At 42.6% G+C, this 18,485-nt stretch overlaps 1 protein-coding gene across 1 annotated transcript in view; it reads right to left on the bottom strand.

Annotated features, from left to right (window-relative positions):
* Positions 1-18,485, bottom strand: part of ADARB2 (adenosine deaminase RNA specific B2 (inactive)) — a gene marked incomplete at its 3' end in the record, with an annotated part of 310,942 nt that overhangs the window by 25,354 nt on the left and 267,103 nt on the right. Inside the window, exons 5-6 of the mRNA XM_080609828.1 lie at positions 17,906-18,074; positions 10,904-11,055 (exon numbers count right to left, since the gene is read on the bottom strand). Coding sequence (XP_080465954.1) covers positions 10,904-11,055; positions 17,906-18,074 — 321 coding nt within the window. The remainder of the gene's footprint in view (positions 1-10,903; positions 11,056-17,905; positions 18,075-18,485) is intronic.

Genomic DNA, 18,485 nt, shown 5'->3' with positions numbered 1-18,485 from the left:
ATAATTATTGGATTAGAAATTTACATAGGTGCCTTGTATTTAAAATCAGTGAAACCTACTGATTTCCAGGCTCACCCTTTATTTTCATATTTTCTCCAGGACCAGTTTTGGCTCAAATGGTAATGAAAAAAGCTGCTCCATATTTATTATTTAGTTGAAGGGTGAAGAGGAAATGGACGGTGATTAAACAGAATCATACGAGTAAGGCTCTGTCTGAGATTTTGCATGACTGCCTCAGAGGTTCATTTTCTATTTCCCTGCTTCAGTGGAGGCTGTTCTCTCCTCATGAAGGAAGAAATAAAACAACCTATCTTGCATTTTTTTCAGTGCTGGGCCTTACATTCATCAGCATGGTTTATAAAGCTTGCCCTACAGCAGTTCAAAACAAAGGGGTGGAAAGAGGAGCTGTTAACATCTGCCTGCCTTTGTATTTTGATGGTTATTAGAGATGCACTTTCCTCAAGCAGATGTTGAATAAATGTACAGTATTACTATTTCTGGAAGTGTTGAAGTGAGCATCATGGCACACTGAATGCTTTGAGTATCTCTCCTTTGCTGGGTAAGGTGGCCGATCAGATAAATCTCTGCTGTGCTGTACTTTGGTGACCAGCAGAGGCTAAAATGCAATAGGCCGGCTTCTGAAAGCAAGAAACTTCAGGGAAATTCTGACAGAAGTTTGGATTCAGGAAAATGGAATAGGTCGCCTCACAAGGTGAAAAGCTGAAACTGAAGGCAGGTTTCGTCAGATCAAGGGCTAGGCTGGTGAAAGCAGTGGTCTTGTCTGAATGCCTATGGAGCCGCACCTGCAGTGAGTGCAGGGATGAATCCTTCCCAGGAGGGAACACAAGGACCTGGCTTGCATGGGTTAAAAGTACATTGAGATGAATCCTTTAAAGTCAAGATATGACTCAAATATAAGCCAAGATGTCTACTGCATCTGAATGCAGCGCCAGGGGAGAACTGCTCACTCCCAGAGCCATGTAGTGCCTACCACGTTGTGGCATAGTTCAGTTCAGATCTGTGGTTTGGATCATATCATTAAGCCCTATATACGAATATAAATACTGAATATATACTGCATCTGTGAATGTTACAAAACCTGGGACACCTGCAATTTGTGGAACTGAAATGAACATTTGAAATTGAACTTCTTTACTTTTTGCCTCCTTGCTGATGTTTCCTGGCTGAAATCCTGAGTTTGACAGCAATCAGGTGTATCTTGACCGGATAAAAGATGTTACCCTTTGGTGTGTTGTGCTTTCTCTTCTTCATTCATTAACCTTCGAAGAACATTTTTTAGTCTTTCTACTTCTTCCATAACTTTTCATCTACCAATAGTTTTGAGTGACGTACACATGAGGTTTGAAAGGAAAGGCAATTAGCCTATTCATAGGTTATCAATATGTGGCATTTAATCCAGAAGAAAAATCAGTGATAAGAAAAACTTGAAGTTTGAATTCAAAAGAAAAAACAAAATGACTGCATTATTTGTCCTTACTTGTTTTATGCACATATTAATTAAAATATGATTTTTTATTTGAGCTGTGGTGTTAGAGGCAGTAACTGTAGGAAGGGTGTAAGAATGGTTCTCTGTCATATCAAAACACACCACTGAGTATTTTAATGAAAAGTCTTCATTTGAGTCTACAAAATGCCTCCATGTATGATCACTGATGGGCAAAATTTCATCTATTCAAGAGGTGAGGCACTTTTAAAAAGACTTTTCATTATTTTTGTAAAATAATATGAAATGTGTTGAAAACTCATCCTAGGGAAATGTTCTAGGACACTTTCATGAAACTAACTGCTAGAGCAGAGAATGGCACTCTAACAAATGAAACCCATTTTGCCATCAGACAAACTTCTAAGTAAGACCTGGTCTCTCAGCAAGCTTTAATCCCTTGGGACAAAAATAATGATAAAGAATACCTGAGAAATAGATCAAAGTATATAACAAACTGGTTTTCTGTAATGTCTGCCTGTTGAAGAACCCCTGGGGTCAAAATGTGAGTAACTAGTTAAAATTCTTTTTAAAAATAATTTATTGGCAACAATGTCAGGCATCGTTTCCTCTGAGTTATAAATAACTGTTCCAGGCAAGGAGGAATGAGTAGTACTGGGTCAGGTGCAGGGGAGATTCTTCATGCCACCTACAAACCCAGACTGCAGACTCCAGCCTGTTCTGGAGTAGAAATGCATTAGTATGTTGAAGCACAAGACTTATCAGTGGAATTAAGATTCTGTGCATGTGGCAATCAAGGAAAGTACAACTCAAACACTTCAAAATTATTGTTTTTAATTACTAATTGCTCCTCTCATCTAAAATCAGATGTGCAATGCCATTGCTTTGGAAGTGCAGCTGCTCCCTCAGAGCAAAGTCTTAGAGACCTGGCAAAGGGCTGTGCTGGTGTTGTGAACTCCAGCGACAGAGAAGACTTCTGCTTCTGAAGCCTTCATGAGCCTTGTCCAGTCACAGAGGCTCATTAGCTGGTCTCCAGCAATGATCAGCTCATCTTTCACAGTATGAGGAGCTGTTGCTGTTGCCCAGGTCAGTGGCTGAGCAAAGCCAGGGCAGGACAGTGGCTGGAGGCTGCATGTGAAGGAGAGGATGCTGCGTCAGATGGAGACAAGTGCGGACCAGCTGATCACCGATGTCCTAAGCTGTGCATGGTCGTATCTTCTTCCTTTATTTTATTATTTTTTAAATGAAAAATGTTTTCTCTTAAAGCTAGGCTTTATCTTTTAAATATGCTTTGTGTGAAAAATTGTCGGCATCACTGGAATTGCCCATTTGGTGCCCCTTCTGTCCCTCGCCATGTTTTAATCAGAAAGTTTACGCAAACATAAAGGGAATGTGTTAATTATCATAACCCTCTTTCTTTTATCAACAAAATGTGCTGTTATTCATGTGGCTTTGGGATTTTTGCTGTTGTTTGGAAATTGAAATCTTCAATAGTAATTTAAGAAAAATGTTGTGAAAGAAGTCAGCAAAATATGAAAACAGAAAATGAGCCTTGTGGGACAGAAACAACAGCAGTCTGTCAACAATATGGACAGATATTCTGCCCTCCATGTGGCTGGTGTGAGCCTAGAGAGGCTGTGGTTTCTGCTGTGTTACTAGACATCCTCTGGTTCAACTTCAGCTTCTGGATCTGTAGATGGAAATTGCTGAGTAAATTCTTACAGTCTCTGGGTGGAGAAATTCAATCTATATCATCAGGAAATGGTCCCTGTTGGCATTAAAAATCTATGGATTGTAGTTGCTAAATTATTCTGAATAATGTTAGAATAGTGCTTAGAATAGTGCTTTCCTTTTTAACATCCTACTCTGACCATTAATTACCCTTCCTCAGATCTGTGACAGCTGGATACCTTTTATTGCCGTTTCACACGTATGGAAAAAGAAATTACCAACGTGAGGTGAGTTGCTCAAGGCTACATAGAGAAGCTAGCCAGCAGAGCCGTGGTTAGGATTAAATTGTTTGTTACTCTTAAGCAGCTGTCTTCAGATTTCTGTCTTTATAAGACTCCAAGAAGCTCTCAGGAGTCTAAGGACTTTCAAAAGTCCCACAAAGATCTTAATGGGACCTGGAGTTGCCTGACAAGCTTTACGAAACTCAGGTCATGAGGCTTACCTGTGACTCTGACTCATTGGAAGGGTAAATGAGACCAAATTAGATCTAAGTGGGTGTAGTTTTTGCTCACAGAGATTTTTCCCAATTGTGGTTTGATTTTTCCACTCAAAATACATTCTGTAATTAGGTGCATATCTCTAGCAGGCTGTTGGATGGAACTGGGGAAGCCATGTCCAGGATCATGCGGTCTCTTTGTCCCTGAGGACCTTCGAGAACATTAGACGTCGCTGTTCCTTGGCTGGACAAATACTAGGAAAACCGGTTTTTCTTGGTTAATTTTCCTACCACTATTCTGGAAGCTTCTAGGCATGGCCTTTTGCTGATTAATGTAGCCTTTTTATCACATCTGAACATTGTGTCCAAATGCGGTGTTTTACAAAGCAGCAAAACCCATAACAAAGCAGAATCAATAAATACAGTGCAATGCCCTTTGGCGATTCAAGCATTCTATTAAAATTAGGATCTGATTATAGCTGTGGAAACCTGTTTTCCTGAATCCTAACAAACACATTTTGCTTTACATGAAAGGTTTTCAAAGCTGTGGCTAATGCTTGCTTTGAGCAATCCATAGTTTCCAGCATATTCTTTCTCTTTTCCCAGATAGACACACACTGTGCTGACACATCCTTCTGAAAAACCTTGTTTTCCACTTTAAAACCCTCCCTGAAACAACAAAACCTAAATAAGCAAAAACAGTCAAGAATATCACAACTGGGACATTTTCAGTGCATGGTCAAAGCCAGGGAGTTTTCTCATGATTACCAGTTCTGACAAAGTTTTATAACAGAGGCTGAAGAAAGGGAGCTGTCTAGCTCCACTGATAGTGAGTTCATGGAAGCTCTGATCCAGGACTTGGGAGATACAGGTTCAAGTTTTTTACTTTGAGTCGAAGTGGCCTTGAATGAAAAAGCTCACCTTGAACTAGGCCTGGGAAGAAATTAAACAGTTTTTTTTCTACTCCTTGTTATTGCACTGCTGACCAGCAGTACAGGGTGCAATCCCAATTTCACACAACTATGTTATGTAAAACATCTGCCTGACAAGCTTTGATTTCTTTTCAGCCAGTCAGTACTTTGAGACCTGAAAGTTGTCATGAAGTGAAGTGGTTATTCACCAGTCAGCTTAGCAAAACTCCACTACAATCCTAACTCTCCAGACTGGTGGAGGTTACTGATAAAACACAAAGCATTAGCAAACTTTCACAGGTTGATTAATTGGCACTGAAAGCTTTAGGACTTCCAATGTAGCAAAACAAAAGCCTCTTTCAGAGGTGCATTCTGGGGTCTAGCATGATAATACCAACAATAAAACCATGAGTGCTTTCACAACTCTTCTAAGCCTGGAGGTCACTGGTTTCTCTGTCAGATTTAGGAGCTAGAGCTGACCCTAAGGATTGGCAAAAGGTTTAGTATGGCAGCCTGTTCAGGGCATTGAACCTCTCCTTTGGACAGACCAGCTTCTAGTTGACTCTAGAAAAGTCTTTGTGCTTCCTCTGTATTTACTTTGGTAAACTTGGGCTGTGTCAGCGGCAAAAGCAGGAAAGGGCCATTGCTTCAACATGACTTTTTCTCAGAGGAGGCTGACAATGGGTGCTCTGCTCACCCCCTGAACCCAAACCTTTTGGATCCATCCCAGTCCAGTCCTAATGAAGTAAAAGAACAATTTTCCCTCCTCTTTAATAATCAGTTCCCTAGCACCTGAAGTTATCCAACAGCTTCATGCTATGTCTGCAATTTCTGCAGCAGCCTTTACATGACAAAGCAATCTGGGCCCTCCACAGTAATTCATCCAGTGCTAGGATTATTTCTCCCGAGGCAGTGTTCAGTGCTGCAGCCTACAGTGTTGCATGATTTTTTTTCTTTTGTGTTACTTCTGGGCATGGTCTCTATGATAATTTTATTCTGAGATCCCCCAAGGTATTGTTTTGCTCAGCCACATGAAAAATAGGAAAATAATGCACCTTCATCCCGGTTCCACAGATGGGCCATTCATCAGCATAAAATCAACTTTACAGCCTAGGAGGAAGCTGCTCCATGCACTGAATAGCTACGAATTTCCAGTATGGTTTCCCAAGCTGCAGCGGGCCAGCAGCTGTGATAGAGCGATACGATACCTGGGAGCACTTGTACAATGGAAACAAATAATAGTGTTCAAACCTAAGGGGTGACCTATGGTTACCCTCAATTTTTGTAACAGGGGCAGTATATCAATTTGTTAGGACCTGCATTTGCTTGTAGTTACAGATGTCTAATTTCTTTTCAGATCACTGAGTTATTTACATTGGTTCTATCTTGAAATGCTTTCCCCCATATCACCTACCCACAAGAGCAGAATTTGTCCATTTAAACAAAACATGGGATTGGCAGAAGGAAGGCAGAGATTTCTTCCCTTGCTCATCCAATAACATTCACTAAACCCAATGCTTTTGGGAGCTATTTTAGCCCAGCTGCTTCCATAAGCGTCCTCATTGTATTTTCATCCTGGTACCTGCCTGAAGGACACTGAATGCAGAGCTCTAGAGCTGACTGTCTCATGACATTTGCAGGAGATCATGTGTGTCCATCTCTTGGAGATGGACAAGCTCCTTAGACCACCTCTGTTTGAATTTGTCCCTCTCCAGCCAGTCTGCTCAGGATACGACTTTCAGGGACTCTGATTTGGAGATCATATACTGATGCAATCTGGATCAGCCACAGCTGAATACAGAAGGCTGAGTTTCCAGTCTGAGCAGGGCCACCCTAGGAGACAGCCCTGGATTTGGGGGTTATCAGAGAGCATTTCCTCTGAGAATGAGATCTAAAATCCAGCAGCCATTCACAAGCAAGGAAAGCACAGGTTCACACAGTGAAAGCACACTTGAAGTAGAGAGGGCAAACTTGTCTGTCCGGACACTATTCAGTTCCCCAACTTCTCTGAAAACTGCAGTGCACATCTTCTCCCCATCATATCACCTACCAAGGCAATGATCCAGCTCACGTGGTTGCAAGTGGATCCTGTTTAGATGAGAGCTCTGTCAAATGTGTGTGCATGAGAGCTTCAGCACAGCTGTAGGTTAATAGACAAGCAGGAAGAAGACCCCATGTGGAGCAGATGCAATGGTGTGTTTCAGACCTAAAGGGAGCGTGGGATAAAACAGGAACTGGGCTATCAAGGAGTCAATGGTACAAGGCAATATAGCATGTTAGCAAGAGACAGAAAGCAGCCCAGGGGAGAAGAAGGGAGACAAGCCCTGGGGCAGATTCTGTTTGTCTCTTTGGCAATCCATGTAGTGAAAAAGAGAGCATCTCTAGAAGAAAGGTGGACAATGAGGTAAAATCCTGTCAGGGAAGTAAGAGTGGGGAAGTGCAGGATTTATTAACTCATTTTTTCAACCACTTCATTTTGCTTTTCAAGAGACTCTTAAAAAAAGTGCCAATGAGTCAAGAAGCCCTAAATTAGCTAGGAAAGCACTTTAGCAAAGCAAGGGCTTGATTACTCCATGGTTTGCCCTAGATTCAGAAGGTGTAAAATACGGAACAAATAGTACAGGGCTAGCTGCCCCTGTGGCTCTACCTCATGAGCTGGAGCATGCATGGGAGAAACATCAGCCCTCTTAAAACCTTCAGGAAAGCCCTGGTAACTTGGTGCTGTGATACTGCCCTTAGGAGAAATCAGAAATCCAGGCATATTTTGCTTGGATTTACACAAAGGGAGAAGGTACCAGAAAAGGAGATGTTGTCCCAGGCTCCTTGACCTACTGAGCTGAAGAAGGGGCAGAAGATGAGCATGTAAAGGAGCAATTAGAGTTGTGAGGACACTTGGGAATATTCTGCCTCTTCACCATATAGCTGTGATACAACCTTGTGGGTAACCTTGGAAAATGACTAACAGAGTCTTGGGAAGGAGACTGGCTGGAGACAATGAGCCAGGACAAACCCATAAGAACTCTTACAGCTGCCTGAAACCCCTCTGGTATTTCCCAGCCTCTTACTTTTGCAACACCACTGACCCTGGCTGGCCTCATCTGCTGCTGTCACCCGCTCCTCCACCTCTCCTCTCAGCCTCCTCCTCTACTCTTTTGGATTGTACCTGCCTCTCCTAAAGCTTCAACTTCACTTGAACCACCCCATAAGCTTTTCCAACCTTCTGCCGTATAGGTACCAAGAAAGAGTTGGAAAACCCTTCCATGCTCAAAGCAGCCCTGATCCAGCTGGATTTTGACTCTCTTTTAGAGCTGTCTAAGGATGTATAAACAATACAAAGCTCACCCCGATCCAAAAAGGCCACCATTGCAAACCAAAGTGAGATTTTATATTTTTGTACCTAACCCCTTACTTTCCTGATGAACCTGGCATGGGTGCCGGCTCCCTGGAGAGCTCCTCTGCATTGCAGCTCTGCACATGGACCACGGTTAATGGTACATTACTTTTACACATGCTGCTAACTTGGTACTCTGCACTATCCAGTAAGAAGTAAACTGGGTTTCAAGTGCATGCTAGCTTATCTCCCTTAACAGAACAAAGCTCATAAGAAGGAAATGTGAGGGCTCCCTGAGGGTGCTAGGAAGACACGGTGGATAATAGGAAATTTTTGGAAGAAGATTTGAGAAGTGGATTTTGCTTACTCCATATATTGATAAAGGCTTATCATATTCCTTTACAAAGCCAGAAACCACATGGTGAAACACTGTTTTTAAATGTTAATGCATCTTTAGAGAATAATCAGTAACATTTGGTGGCTTGCACTAGCTCTAGGAGAGGCGCCTTTGTTGTTTAAGAAATGAAACAGCATTCACTTGGAGTTTCTTGTCATTACTGGATGAAAGAAAGGTTATTTCTTTGGTGAAGAAAAAAAAGAAAAGAGAAGATCTGAATGATAAACATTATAAAATACTTATCTTCCCAGATGTCTCTGGGATAATGTGAGCTGAAAGGAAATGCTTATCTTTTTGAAGGACAGCTTTTGGCAACACGTCTTTTTACACAGTGCTAAATTATTTTAAGAGCACAGGACAAAGCTAGAGGGATCTGGTTAAAAGACTGAATTGCAAACCAGATGTAGTGCCCCTTCAAGCCCTTCTACTGAATCACTGTGTAACCTTGGTTTAGCCACACAGCCCTATCTACCCCAGCTTCTGCACTGGAACAGTAATTGGTGTAATAACCAATGTGAAAGGGATTTATGTGGCTAACTATAAATTTACTGTATGTGTCAGGTGTTGCTTGATTACATATTTTTAAACACAGCTTCTGCATGTACTGTTATGTAAAGAAGCATTCCTTCATTACCTGGTAGATCTATGTGCTTTCTGAAGCAATCCATGAGCCAAGCAGAGTTATCTCCAGGGCTGGGTTCATATCCATAGTGCTGGCTGTCAGCTGCCCAAAGCACCCATTTCCTGATTCATGGATGTACAATCCACCCGGGACAGCTTTCGGTTGTTCTTGAGAACGGACCACATTTTAAAAGTAATTACAGATTTTGGTGCTTCCACTTCAGATGTCAGGTTAAGGGTGCCCCAGGCAGCCTGCCTTCTGGAAAACATGAGTGCCTTTAACCAAATACAAAGCCTTTTTAGATATGCTTCAATACACACATAAAGTGGGAGGGCAAAAATCTCTTTGGTTTTGATATTCTTAGGCACCTTTTTATTTTTAATTTTGTTTTTAAGATAATATGTGTCCTTATTTTGCTACCAGGAATTTGACAATTTGCTGTTTGCCTTTTAAAGACTTACTTGCTTCTCTCCATTCTATAAACACTGCTAGTAGAATGTAGAAATCATGCCAGACAAGCAAGTATATTTCCTTCCTGATTAGGTGCATTCTGCTTTCTTGCCCCAGCAAGCTGCTGTTTCACCCATGACAAAAAGATTCCAGTCTGGGGAGAATAATACCTAATCATTAATAAATAACTTGTACAAATAAGAACCAGGAGTGAACCTACCGCCTGACACATTTGCCTGTGAGGAAGTTAGGTCGTGGTGTGACCTTGGATGATTAATTTTACATTCCTGTGTCTATGCTTCCTCTTCCATGCATTCTACTGTCTTGCCTGCTTCACATTCAAGGTAGGGCAACGACTACTTCTCATTATATGTACATTTAGCAGCCAGCACCATGGGTATTATGGCACTGTGAAATGCATATATGAGAAGCAATACCTAGGGGCAGAGATAAGAGTGCAACCTTCTGCATCGTGCATTGGATCATGGGGTGACAGGCACATGTGATAACGAGCCCCAGACCTCTTGAGTCCCCTGTCCCTTGTTGGGGGCATTTGCTGTGGCTAGGCAAGGGCAAAGCTGGTGCAGTGAGAACCCAACAAGGACACGTCTCTGCGATGGCAGGGCAGTAACACAGACATGCAAGTCTGGGGGGGAGATGAGATACGGGTGGTGGGTCATGACGGTGGAGATGGGGTGTCTCTTCATGAACAAGCTCTGCAGCTCTGCTGGTGGCACACAGAGGCTCAAGACCCGATTTGTTTACCTCACTTGCAGAATCACCTCTAGAGAAGAAATCCCTGGAACACCATGTTTCTGCTTAAATGCCGCAGGTGTGGGCCCAAGGCCTCCAAGGCTGGCCTCGTGGACTCCATCTAGCCCATTTGCCATGCAATGACAGTGCAGTTGATTTGACACAGGCAGGATGGCCTAGGAAGGATCCTTCCCAGAAGGATCTTAACATTATTCACTGCAAGGACAGGTGGTATTTGGAGAGAGTCTGACCTTCAATGAACACTACAAATATTATATGCCATATCGTTGCTCTACTTCAGACTCCAGCCGCTGCAGCCTGGACAGCTCAGATTTAGTGTAAATGCAGCCCTTCAACCTGTACACACTGCCTGAACCCTGAGAAAAGTCTATGCCCCCCCCGCTAGAGTCCTGATCCTCTGGTCCAGCCCATGGCTGTGGATCTCTTTGGTCATGCAGATCTCTTTGGTCATGCGGACCCTTACCAAAGCATTTATTTACTGCTGGGGTTGCATTTCCTAGCAGGAAAAGCAGGATATTTGGGGTATATTTCTTATCAGAGCCACTGAGCCTCAGGCACATAAAGCAGTCTCCCATGGCCTTGCCCAGCTCTGATCTTCCCAGCACACCTTCCACCAGCACATGGGACTGAGCACCAGTTACACAGGCACACACACACACCACACAGCCTGTAGTGTTTTGTACTTTCAAATGAAACACTTTCTGCAAGCAAATAAAGAGACAAGGCTGATTATAGAGAAAGAAAAACCCACGCAAAAGGGAATGAGGAGAGGTAAGATTTTTTTCTTACAGTCAGTTGTGATCTCATAGGGGGAGTTGAGGCGCGCATCTCCACAGGGTGAAGTGCTCACATACAGATGGAACAGGATGTTTTCCCGCAGCCTGTAGCCTCCCTCTTTTAATCGTACGAAGATTGATCGCTCCCAGTCTTCTCGCCGTTTGCTATGATCACAAAAGAGGTTCCAGGTCATTTGTTACACACCGAATCAGAAACATTTCTGCTCTCTTTCTCTGTTTTTCTCCTCTGTTTGTTTGTTTCTATTAGCACCTGGCATCATATATTACTCCTAGGGACAACAAGAGGAACCAATGAGCTTCTGCAAGTGAAGAAATAAGTGGATGGGGTCAAAACTGCCAAAGTGTTTTTGGCTTGCTTACCTACAATATATTCTAATGACAAAATGTGTGGATTTCTGAAGGGTAACTCTCTTTCCTTACATGCACAGATGCATAAACACTTTGATTTTAAAGAGGTTCTGGCACGTGAAAAAAGCAAAAGTTCTCTTTGGCTCTCATATGAGTAAATCAGCTCTGCTCATCACAATGCCTAGGCATGTGTTTAAATCCCATTAACATCACTGCAGCCAAGATGAGTGTTTCTATGCTCCACTGGAAAGGGCCTCTAATGAAGAACCTAGATTTTATCACCCCTGTGATCCCTCCCAGCTCCCCAGGTGTTGCTTTTTTCTCCATTCAACCCAAGCCACCTACGAGTGCTCTATCTAAGCCAGCAACGTCCTCTTGGTCTGTTGGATTTCTGGAAATCGGAACCCATCCTGAGAAAAGCGAGGACAAAACTTGTGCAGGCTTTTCTCAGCTCAGTTGAAAAAGATACTTATTAAGATGGAGCTTTTATCTTCGCAGTGGTTCAGTAGCTCGATGGGGACACAGCGCACACATTCCATTAGCAACAGCTGCCCGGGAGGCCAAACCCTCCCAGTCCCGCAGTTTGCAGCAATAGCTCGCATTAAGGCTATGCTTGCTGTGTGGTTCTTCAGATGATTTACACTTGGGGAGACATGGGTGATTTCTCTGACAGACAGCTGCCTCTAATACATACATTTGGGTGATGGCCGTGATTACAATTTTGAAGGTGAAAATGTGATTAGTGAAATTATGATGAGACTCCTTTCCCTCTGATGCCTCAGTCCTTCCCTCAAAAACTCAAGGGTCTTTTTGTGGGAATATCTCTGAACAGAATGACACCTGCAGGTAATGATTTTCCTAGGAGGGTCTTAAGAAGCCAGAATCCTACCCATTTAATTCACTATAGGACAGCCCATTAACCAAGGCGGTTTCTGCTGGTTTCTCTGCCTCCTATTAGTATAAACAGGGGTGCTTTCTACTCAGCCTCAGAGCAAGTCCCTGGCTTTAATCCAAGCTGCTTCTGCCTGTTTTCTCCTGATGCAGCCTCTGTGCTATTGAAGCTGTTTGGCTGTCACTCTTCCGTGGTTTGGGTGTTTTGTCATTTTTTGATGCCAGGATGCGTTTGCTGTCAGGAGGAATTTACAGGCACATTAGCTTGGCTGTCAGGGACAGGGAGGCACACCGGCTGCCGAGCTGGGGCTGCCACATGCAGCTCCTTCATTTTCTGCTGGCTGCGGTGGAATTTCCCAACTGTGCTAATTATATTATCGCCCTGATCCAAGCCTCTGAAATAATAAAATACCTGTAAGTCCTGCTGCTTGGACTTCAGAGCAATTGCAGTTAGTGTTAAATAATTCACTGCAAGCTCAGCTGGGAGAATACAGTGCAGCCCTGTTGCCTCCTATTCTTATGCTAAACCTCACCAGAGTGGGGGGCAGCTTGTAGTACTTAGAAACAGTTGCTATGTAGAATTGGAGCAATAATTCTTTGGGCTGGATTTAACGAGTTCACAGTAACCGGCACTCATCCTGTTTTTACTCGTTATTGTTTTTCACTGATTAACCTTGCTCTCTTACCCTGAGTACCAAGAAGGGTTTGTGGCCAGCGTGGCTGATAGGTTTGGTGATTGACAGCTGCTCTAAAAATAGATGGCAAGGCTGGAGGGTAAGGCAGCTTGGCTCTTCCTCCAGGAGACTGAGATCCTCTGTATCGCATATGGTCCTGACCTGCCTCTGGGAGGTTTCCTGGGCGCTGAACTCAAAAACATGAGATTCATTCCTGTACAGTCGCTGAATAAATTTAATAACAAAACTCTGAGAGTATTGTTATGAAAGAGTATGAAATGCAATACCGTCTGCTGTGGCTTAGGAGAGATTCTTGTGTATGGGATGCTTGGGGGATTTCAAAGCCCAGGGAGACCTAGAAACCTTGTAAAAATGGTTCAGGTGGATGGAGCATGAGGTGTACTTCTGCAAAGCCACTTCTCCCGCAGCACCAGTACACCTCTGCCTTCCCTCAGGAACCGTCATTTTGAGCGGTGAGAAGGAGAACGAGTTTGCAGTAGCAGATCTTTGCAATGCCATTTTGCACAGCCATACACTACATAAAGCAATGGGGAAGCCCACAGTGAGCCCACAAATGTCATTCGTTCAGGGGGTGGTGTTAAAGTGTCATTTTCATGCGCTGGCAGTAGCTAAAAGAGCAAAATTTGTCTCTAAACCTTTCCTGCTATGAATGTCAGTGGGAGAGTCAAGATTTGAGGCTGATTCAAAAGGAACATTTAAGAATGTGCTAAATTTTAATCTTGTGCTTAAATTCATTACTTAGCATAACACACACGTAAGTTTTGAGCTGATTTCAAGAAGATACTTAAGCACATACTTATGGTTTAATATATACAGAATGTTTTGCTGAAACCAGGCCTCGTTCTCGAAAAGAGAAGCAGAGAAGCTGGTTTTAGTAAACGTACAGATGGGAAGTTTCTAGTACACTGCACGCTACAGCATGGCATCTCAGAGAAACTAACAGCAGGCTTAAATGGAGAGGAGCTGTGTCCAATAAAAGTAGGACAGAAGTAAGAAATAGTAGATGTATAACACACAGCTAGTTTTCCTGGAAAAAAACTTAACTGGATTGGAGGAAGACTATTCCTTGCTTTTTGTGCATAAAATAAACAGTGGTTTGCATCTGACTCACTGGAAGAACTTAGCTTCTGGTAAAATCATCCCTCCAGCACCTGCAGGGCCACTACAGCAGCAACACTGCTATGGTGCTGATTTATTTTAAGAATAGGCTATTAGCTTTAATTTTGTTTAAAACAGAAGAGTTGGATTTTCTTTTCTTCCCTGTTGGCCAGCTGGTATAAATAATCTCACAGAAATCAATGTGAATTTTACTGCCATCATTGCAAGAGAATCAGACTACGGTATTTGTGTACTTTTTGATGGCAATTTTTAGAAAAGCTTCTCAAAAGGTCTTTCTTGTCTTTCTTCTGTACATCACAAAATTTACGTCTTACTTTTCATCTTTTTCGTGAAAGTCTTGAGAAGTGGAGGATTATGGTTGTCATAAAAATGAAATCTGCGAGGGCTAAGGGTTTTAATCAGACTGGTTAGAGGCTGTCGGGCTTTCGTTGTGCTTTTAGCTCTTATTTAACTCAAGCTCTAGACCATAAATTTTGAAAGTAAGTTTCCTTTTGAAGGATTTGTCACTCTTGCTTCTTAGAGAGGATAAAGTTCCCATTCTGGAGCTCTTTTTCCCAAGGAAAGTTACACTGCCAACATTCAGCAATATGAAGAGAAGGGGAAAAAAAGTAATTACAACTCTGGTTTGTGGTTGGGATTGTTCTACAGTTTAAATATCTGAAGTAGTCACCCTATGCTCTCTTTATGGAAAATCTGCTCCATGGCAATTCCTCTCACCCACAATAGATACTTGAATAGGACTACTGTGTCTCACTCCTGAGATGCCCATCTCTCTCCAGTGGTGATAAAAGGAGCCTTGGGGATCTAGTTCACACTCAGCTGACTAACTTTTGGGCATAAGAAGTGTCAAAAAGTAAATTCAACTCTGTGAATTCATATCTCCTGGCCATTAATTCTCTATCCTGGTCCTTGCTTTCTCCAGCCTCATTGTCCCTGCTCTTTGACTCATTCATCCAATTTCGCTTCCACTGATGTCAAAGGTAGTACTTGTAAATTCTGGAAAAGTGGTCCCTGTTCAAGGAAAATATCATATAGAAAAATAATTCTTGTGCTGGAAGCTCCTGAAGTTTGAAATCCAGCTGCAGAGATCTCTTTGAGCAGGTAGGGTTGGTGAGAGGAAGATACATGGAAAATAGGGAATGTTCTCGACAGAACAAACTTGCCTGTTTCATAGGAAAGAATGAAAAATTTAAGCTCTTTGAGGCAAGAGCTACGCTTTCATTCTTTTTGAGGGTTAAGGAACCATCTTTCTGCTGTCAGTTCATATACGACTTTGTACAACAGGTTCTTGGCCTGGGAGAGGACTTTAATTTGGGCCAGGTTAATGCAAATGCATAACAATGGAGAAGCCACATTTGTGTTTCCCCCAAGCCTAGGGAGCTGGTGTGCAGGGAGTCCCAGTGGAGCTGAGTAAACAAGACTGTTCTAAAAACCCCATTCTTTTTGCTATGTAGTAGCACCATGTGATTGCTGTGCCAGCGGCAGTTGTTTCTGTTTTGTTACAGCAAAAGGGGTAAATGTGACTTCAATGCAAAGAAAATAATTTTTTCATTTCATTTTTAACAGCCCCATGTTCTTGCTATATGACAGAGCCCCGATGATGGCATAAAACTGGGTTTAGCAATGAATATTAGAATTGAAGAATATATTATAACACATAGTTTTGCTTCCCCATGGACCTTAAAGAAGCAAAATCTTATCTGACAATAGCTCTCTCTTTCAAAGGTGCTGAGCCTGGTTGAGGTTTTTATCGTGTGCTGGTCAGGGAAGCAGTGGTGCCTGCTCTTGGCCGAACAGAGAGTGATTTGAAGTTATTGTGAACAGAGCTTGTGCTGCACTGAGGATTCTCTTAACAAAAGATTGTTAACATTGATCCAAATAAAATAATAATATGACTGAACATGTTAGGGAGGTGGATCAATACAATAGTTTAAGACACAGTGGTACCACTTGTTTCCCAAGAGACTGTAGCACAAAGCAAGTACTAGGGCTGCTACACTGCTGAAAACATAATAATTTAATGTAAGCTTGAAAGCAATTCAGATTGAAATAAATAGAGAGAATATTGGTTTTGATTAAACCCTTCAAGGCTTTTGCCCCCCTTTTGTTAGCCAAGCTCATGTACTCAATATACTCTCTTGTCTTTAACTCCAGCCTGAAGTGAAAATAATCATTATTCCTATTATTGTCGCTTCGGTGCAACAGTATCATAGGTGCTCACAAGAACACACAGTTCTGCTCAGACGAATTCTTGTGTCTGTGACCCGATGCAAAACCTTCTGAAGTCAAAGGGAGATTTTGCACTGAGGTTAATGGTCTTCAGATAAAATCATATGAAAACGCAAGCAAGAATGTAGGGCAGAAGAATGACCTATAGACAAGAGGCTTTTTGTTTGTTTTCTTTCCTTGCTTCTTTCATTCCTTGGTTCCTTCCTTATAATAAATGCCAGCTCAGCTTCACTTCTGCTCAGTTTTCATAGGATCATAAGATAATCCAGGCTGGAAAGGACCTGAGGTCTCTAGACCAGCCTCCTGCTCAAAGCAGTTTGCCAGATTGCTCAGTGCTGCATCCGCTCAGGTTTTGAAAATGTCCAAGACAGGAGGGAGTCTGCACAGGGCTGCTGGGTGACCTGACCCACTGCTTGCCTGTTCCTATGGGGACAGTTTGTCCTAATATTCTCTTGTTTCAGTGAATGCCTGTTTGTCTTCTTCCCACTATGCACCTGGGTAAAGACGGCAGCTCCTTTGTATTGTTAAGATCTCAGGCCAAATCTCTAGCCCCAGGGTATCCAAGTGGCCTCTGCTGAACCTGCTTTAGATGGCTGATGTCTTTCCTGTACTGGGGGACTCAAAACCGCACATGGTATTGTAGATGCAGTCTAATGCATTTTGAGTAGCAGGGATGATCCCATCCCTTGACTGCCTTCTCTGAGCCCAGGATCCTGTCGACCCTCTTTGCTGCCAGGCACACCACTATCTCATGTTCAGTTTGCTGTCTGCCTAGGAACCTTGTCCCTTTTCGGCAAAGCTGCCCTCCGGCCAGTAAGGAACTATCTGTCCTGTGTTATTTTAGGTCATTCTTTTCTTCTCAGTGTGGGACTTTTCATTTGTCCTTGTTGAGTTTTCTGTCAAAGTTCCTGCTGCCCCAGTCCTCCAGCCTGCCTGGATGACATCCCAGCCCTCAAGCATATTGCCTGGTCCTCCCCACCATTTGGTGTCCTCTGGAAAGCTTATAACCAAGCACTACATAGCCTTTTCCAGATTGTTGATAGACATGATTAGCAAGGTCCCTGGATAGATAGATCCCTGTGGTACAACACTTACTACCAGCTTCCAGACAGTGTATGACCCATTAACCATTTTAATGGTAACAATGTGGGTTTGGCTGAAGACAGGACCAATAATTCCTCTGTAATGATCCTACATGCTATAACATTTTAAAACATCGTAAAGAAGGAGTGAGTGATAGCATCTTATACTTTGGCACAAAGTTTACTGTACTGCTAACACTCCTTGGTTCTCTAGTGAGTCAATGAAGGCATTAATGATCAATAAATCACTTCCTTGAGATACTTCAGCAGCAGCAAGGAAGATGGGAGAATGGCTGCAGTGAGCAAAATGACCCCCTTTCAGTCTCTGGCCAAAAAATGATGCTAATAAGCCTGCACGTAAAGATTTGTACAAAGTCATCAGGCTTCCTAAAACCCAACTTTATGAGTCATATCTAATAGCTACTGAAAGAAAATCAGCTGAAGTAAAGGAGCTCATGACCTAACACTCTAGACTGACTCTCATTTTTTCTATGCAGTGTACTGGTCTTTTGTCAGCTAAAGACTTGGAAAAAGCAACATAAAGAACCAAATAGTTCAAATGTCTGGAGGATGGATCTGCTCCACTGAAAGCTGTATAACATTCCCCAAGCATCGAAAGAATTCAGTTACCTTAAGTGTAGCTCCAGCTGTGAGTAGAGGAAGTGAACAAATGCCCTTCTTGCCAGAATTTCTGCATGGCAGTCATTGACCGCAAGCCCTTGGTCATTAATGTATTCTCCATTTATACATTTGGTACCTGATGACAGCACAATAACCTGAGCTTGCCTGATGTCCAATCCTGTAGGAAGAAAAACAAAAGGGTTGTGATATTGCCAGGGGTGAGTATGATATCATGATTGTTAAAGTTCTCACAGGCCACGCTTTGTTATGGCTGCCCAGGCAGCTCTAATGGGACGCTTGTTAAGGTGATGATATGGCCTCTGGAACATACAGGAATCTCATATCTCTCTGTTATTAGAATAATAAGGGCTCTATTTCAGTCTTGTTGCTAATTCCAAGATAAAAGCTTGCTATGAAGTTTACTGGTTAAATCAATAACTACATCATAGGAGAGCATATGCTGTAGGGAGGAAATAAAGATCTCCTGCAGTGCTGATAAATGGCCAGGTTTTTATGAGCTGTTGAAGACATTTTCTAGTGGGAACACACACTCCCTGTAATGCTAGGTTTCATTGCTGTTGCACTATAA

The sequence above is a fragment of the Psittacula echo genome (assembly GCF_963264785.1).
Source record: "Psittacula echo genome assembly, chromosome: 2".
Classification (NCBI taxonomy): domain Eukaryota; kingdom Metazoa; phylum Chordata; class Aves; order Psittaciformes; family Psittacidae; genus Psittacula; species Psittacula echo.
This window is presented reverse-complemented; position numbering and strand designations above follow the sequence as displayed.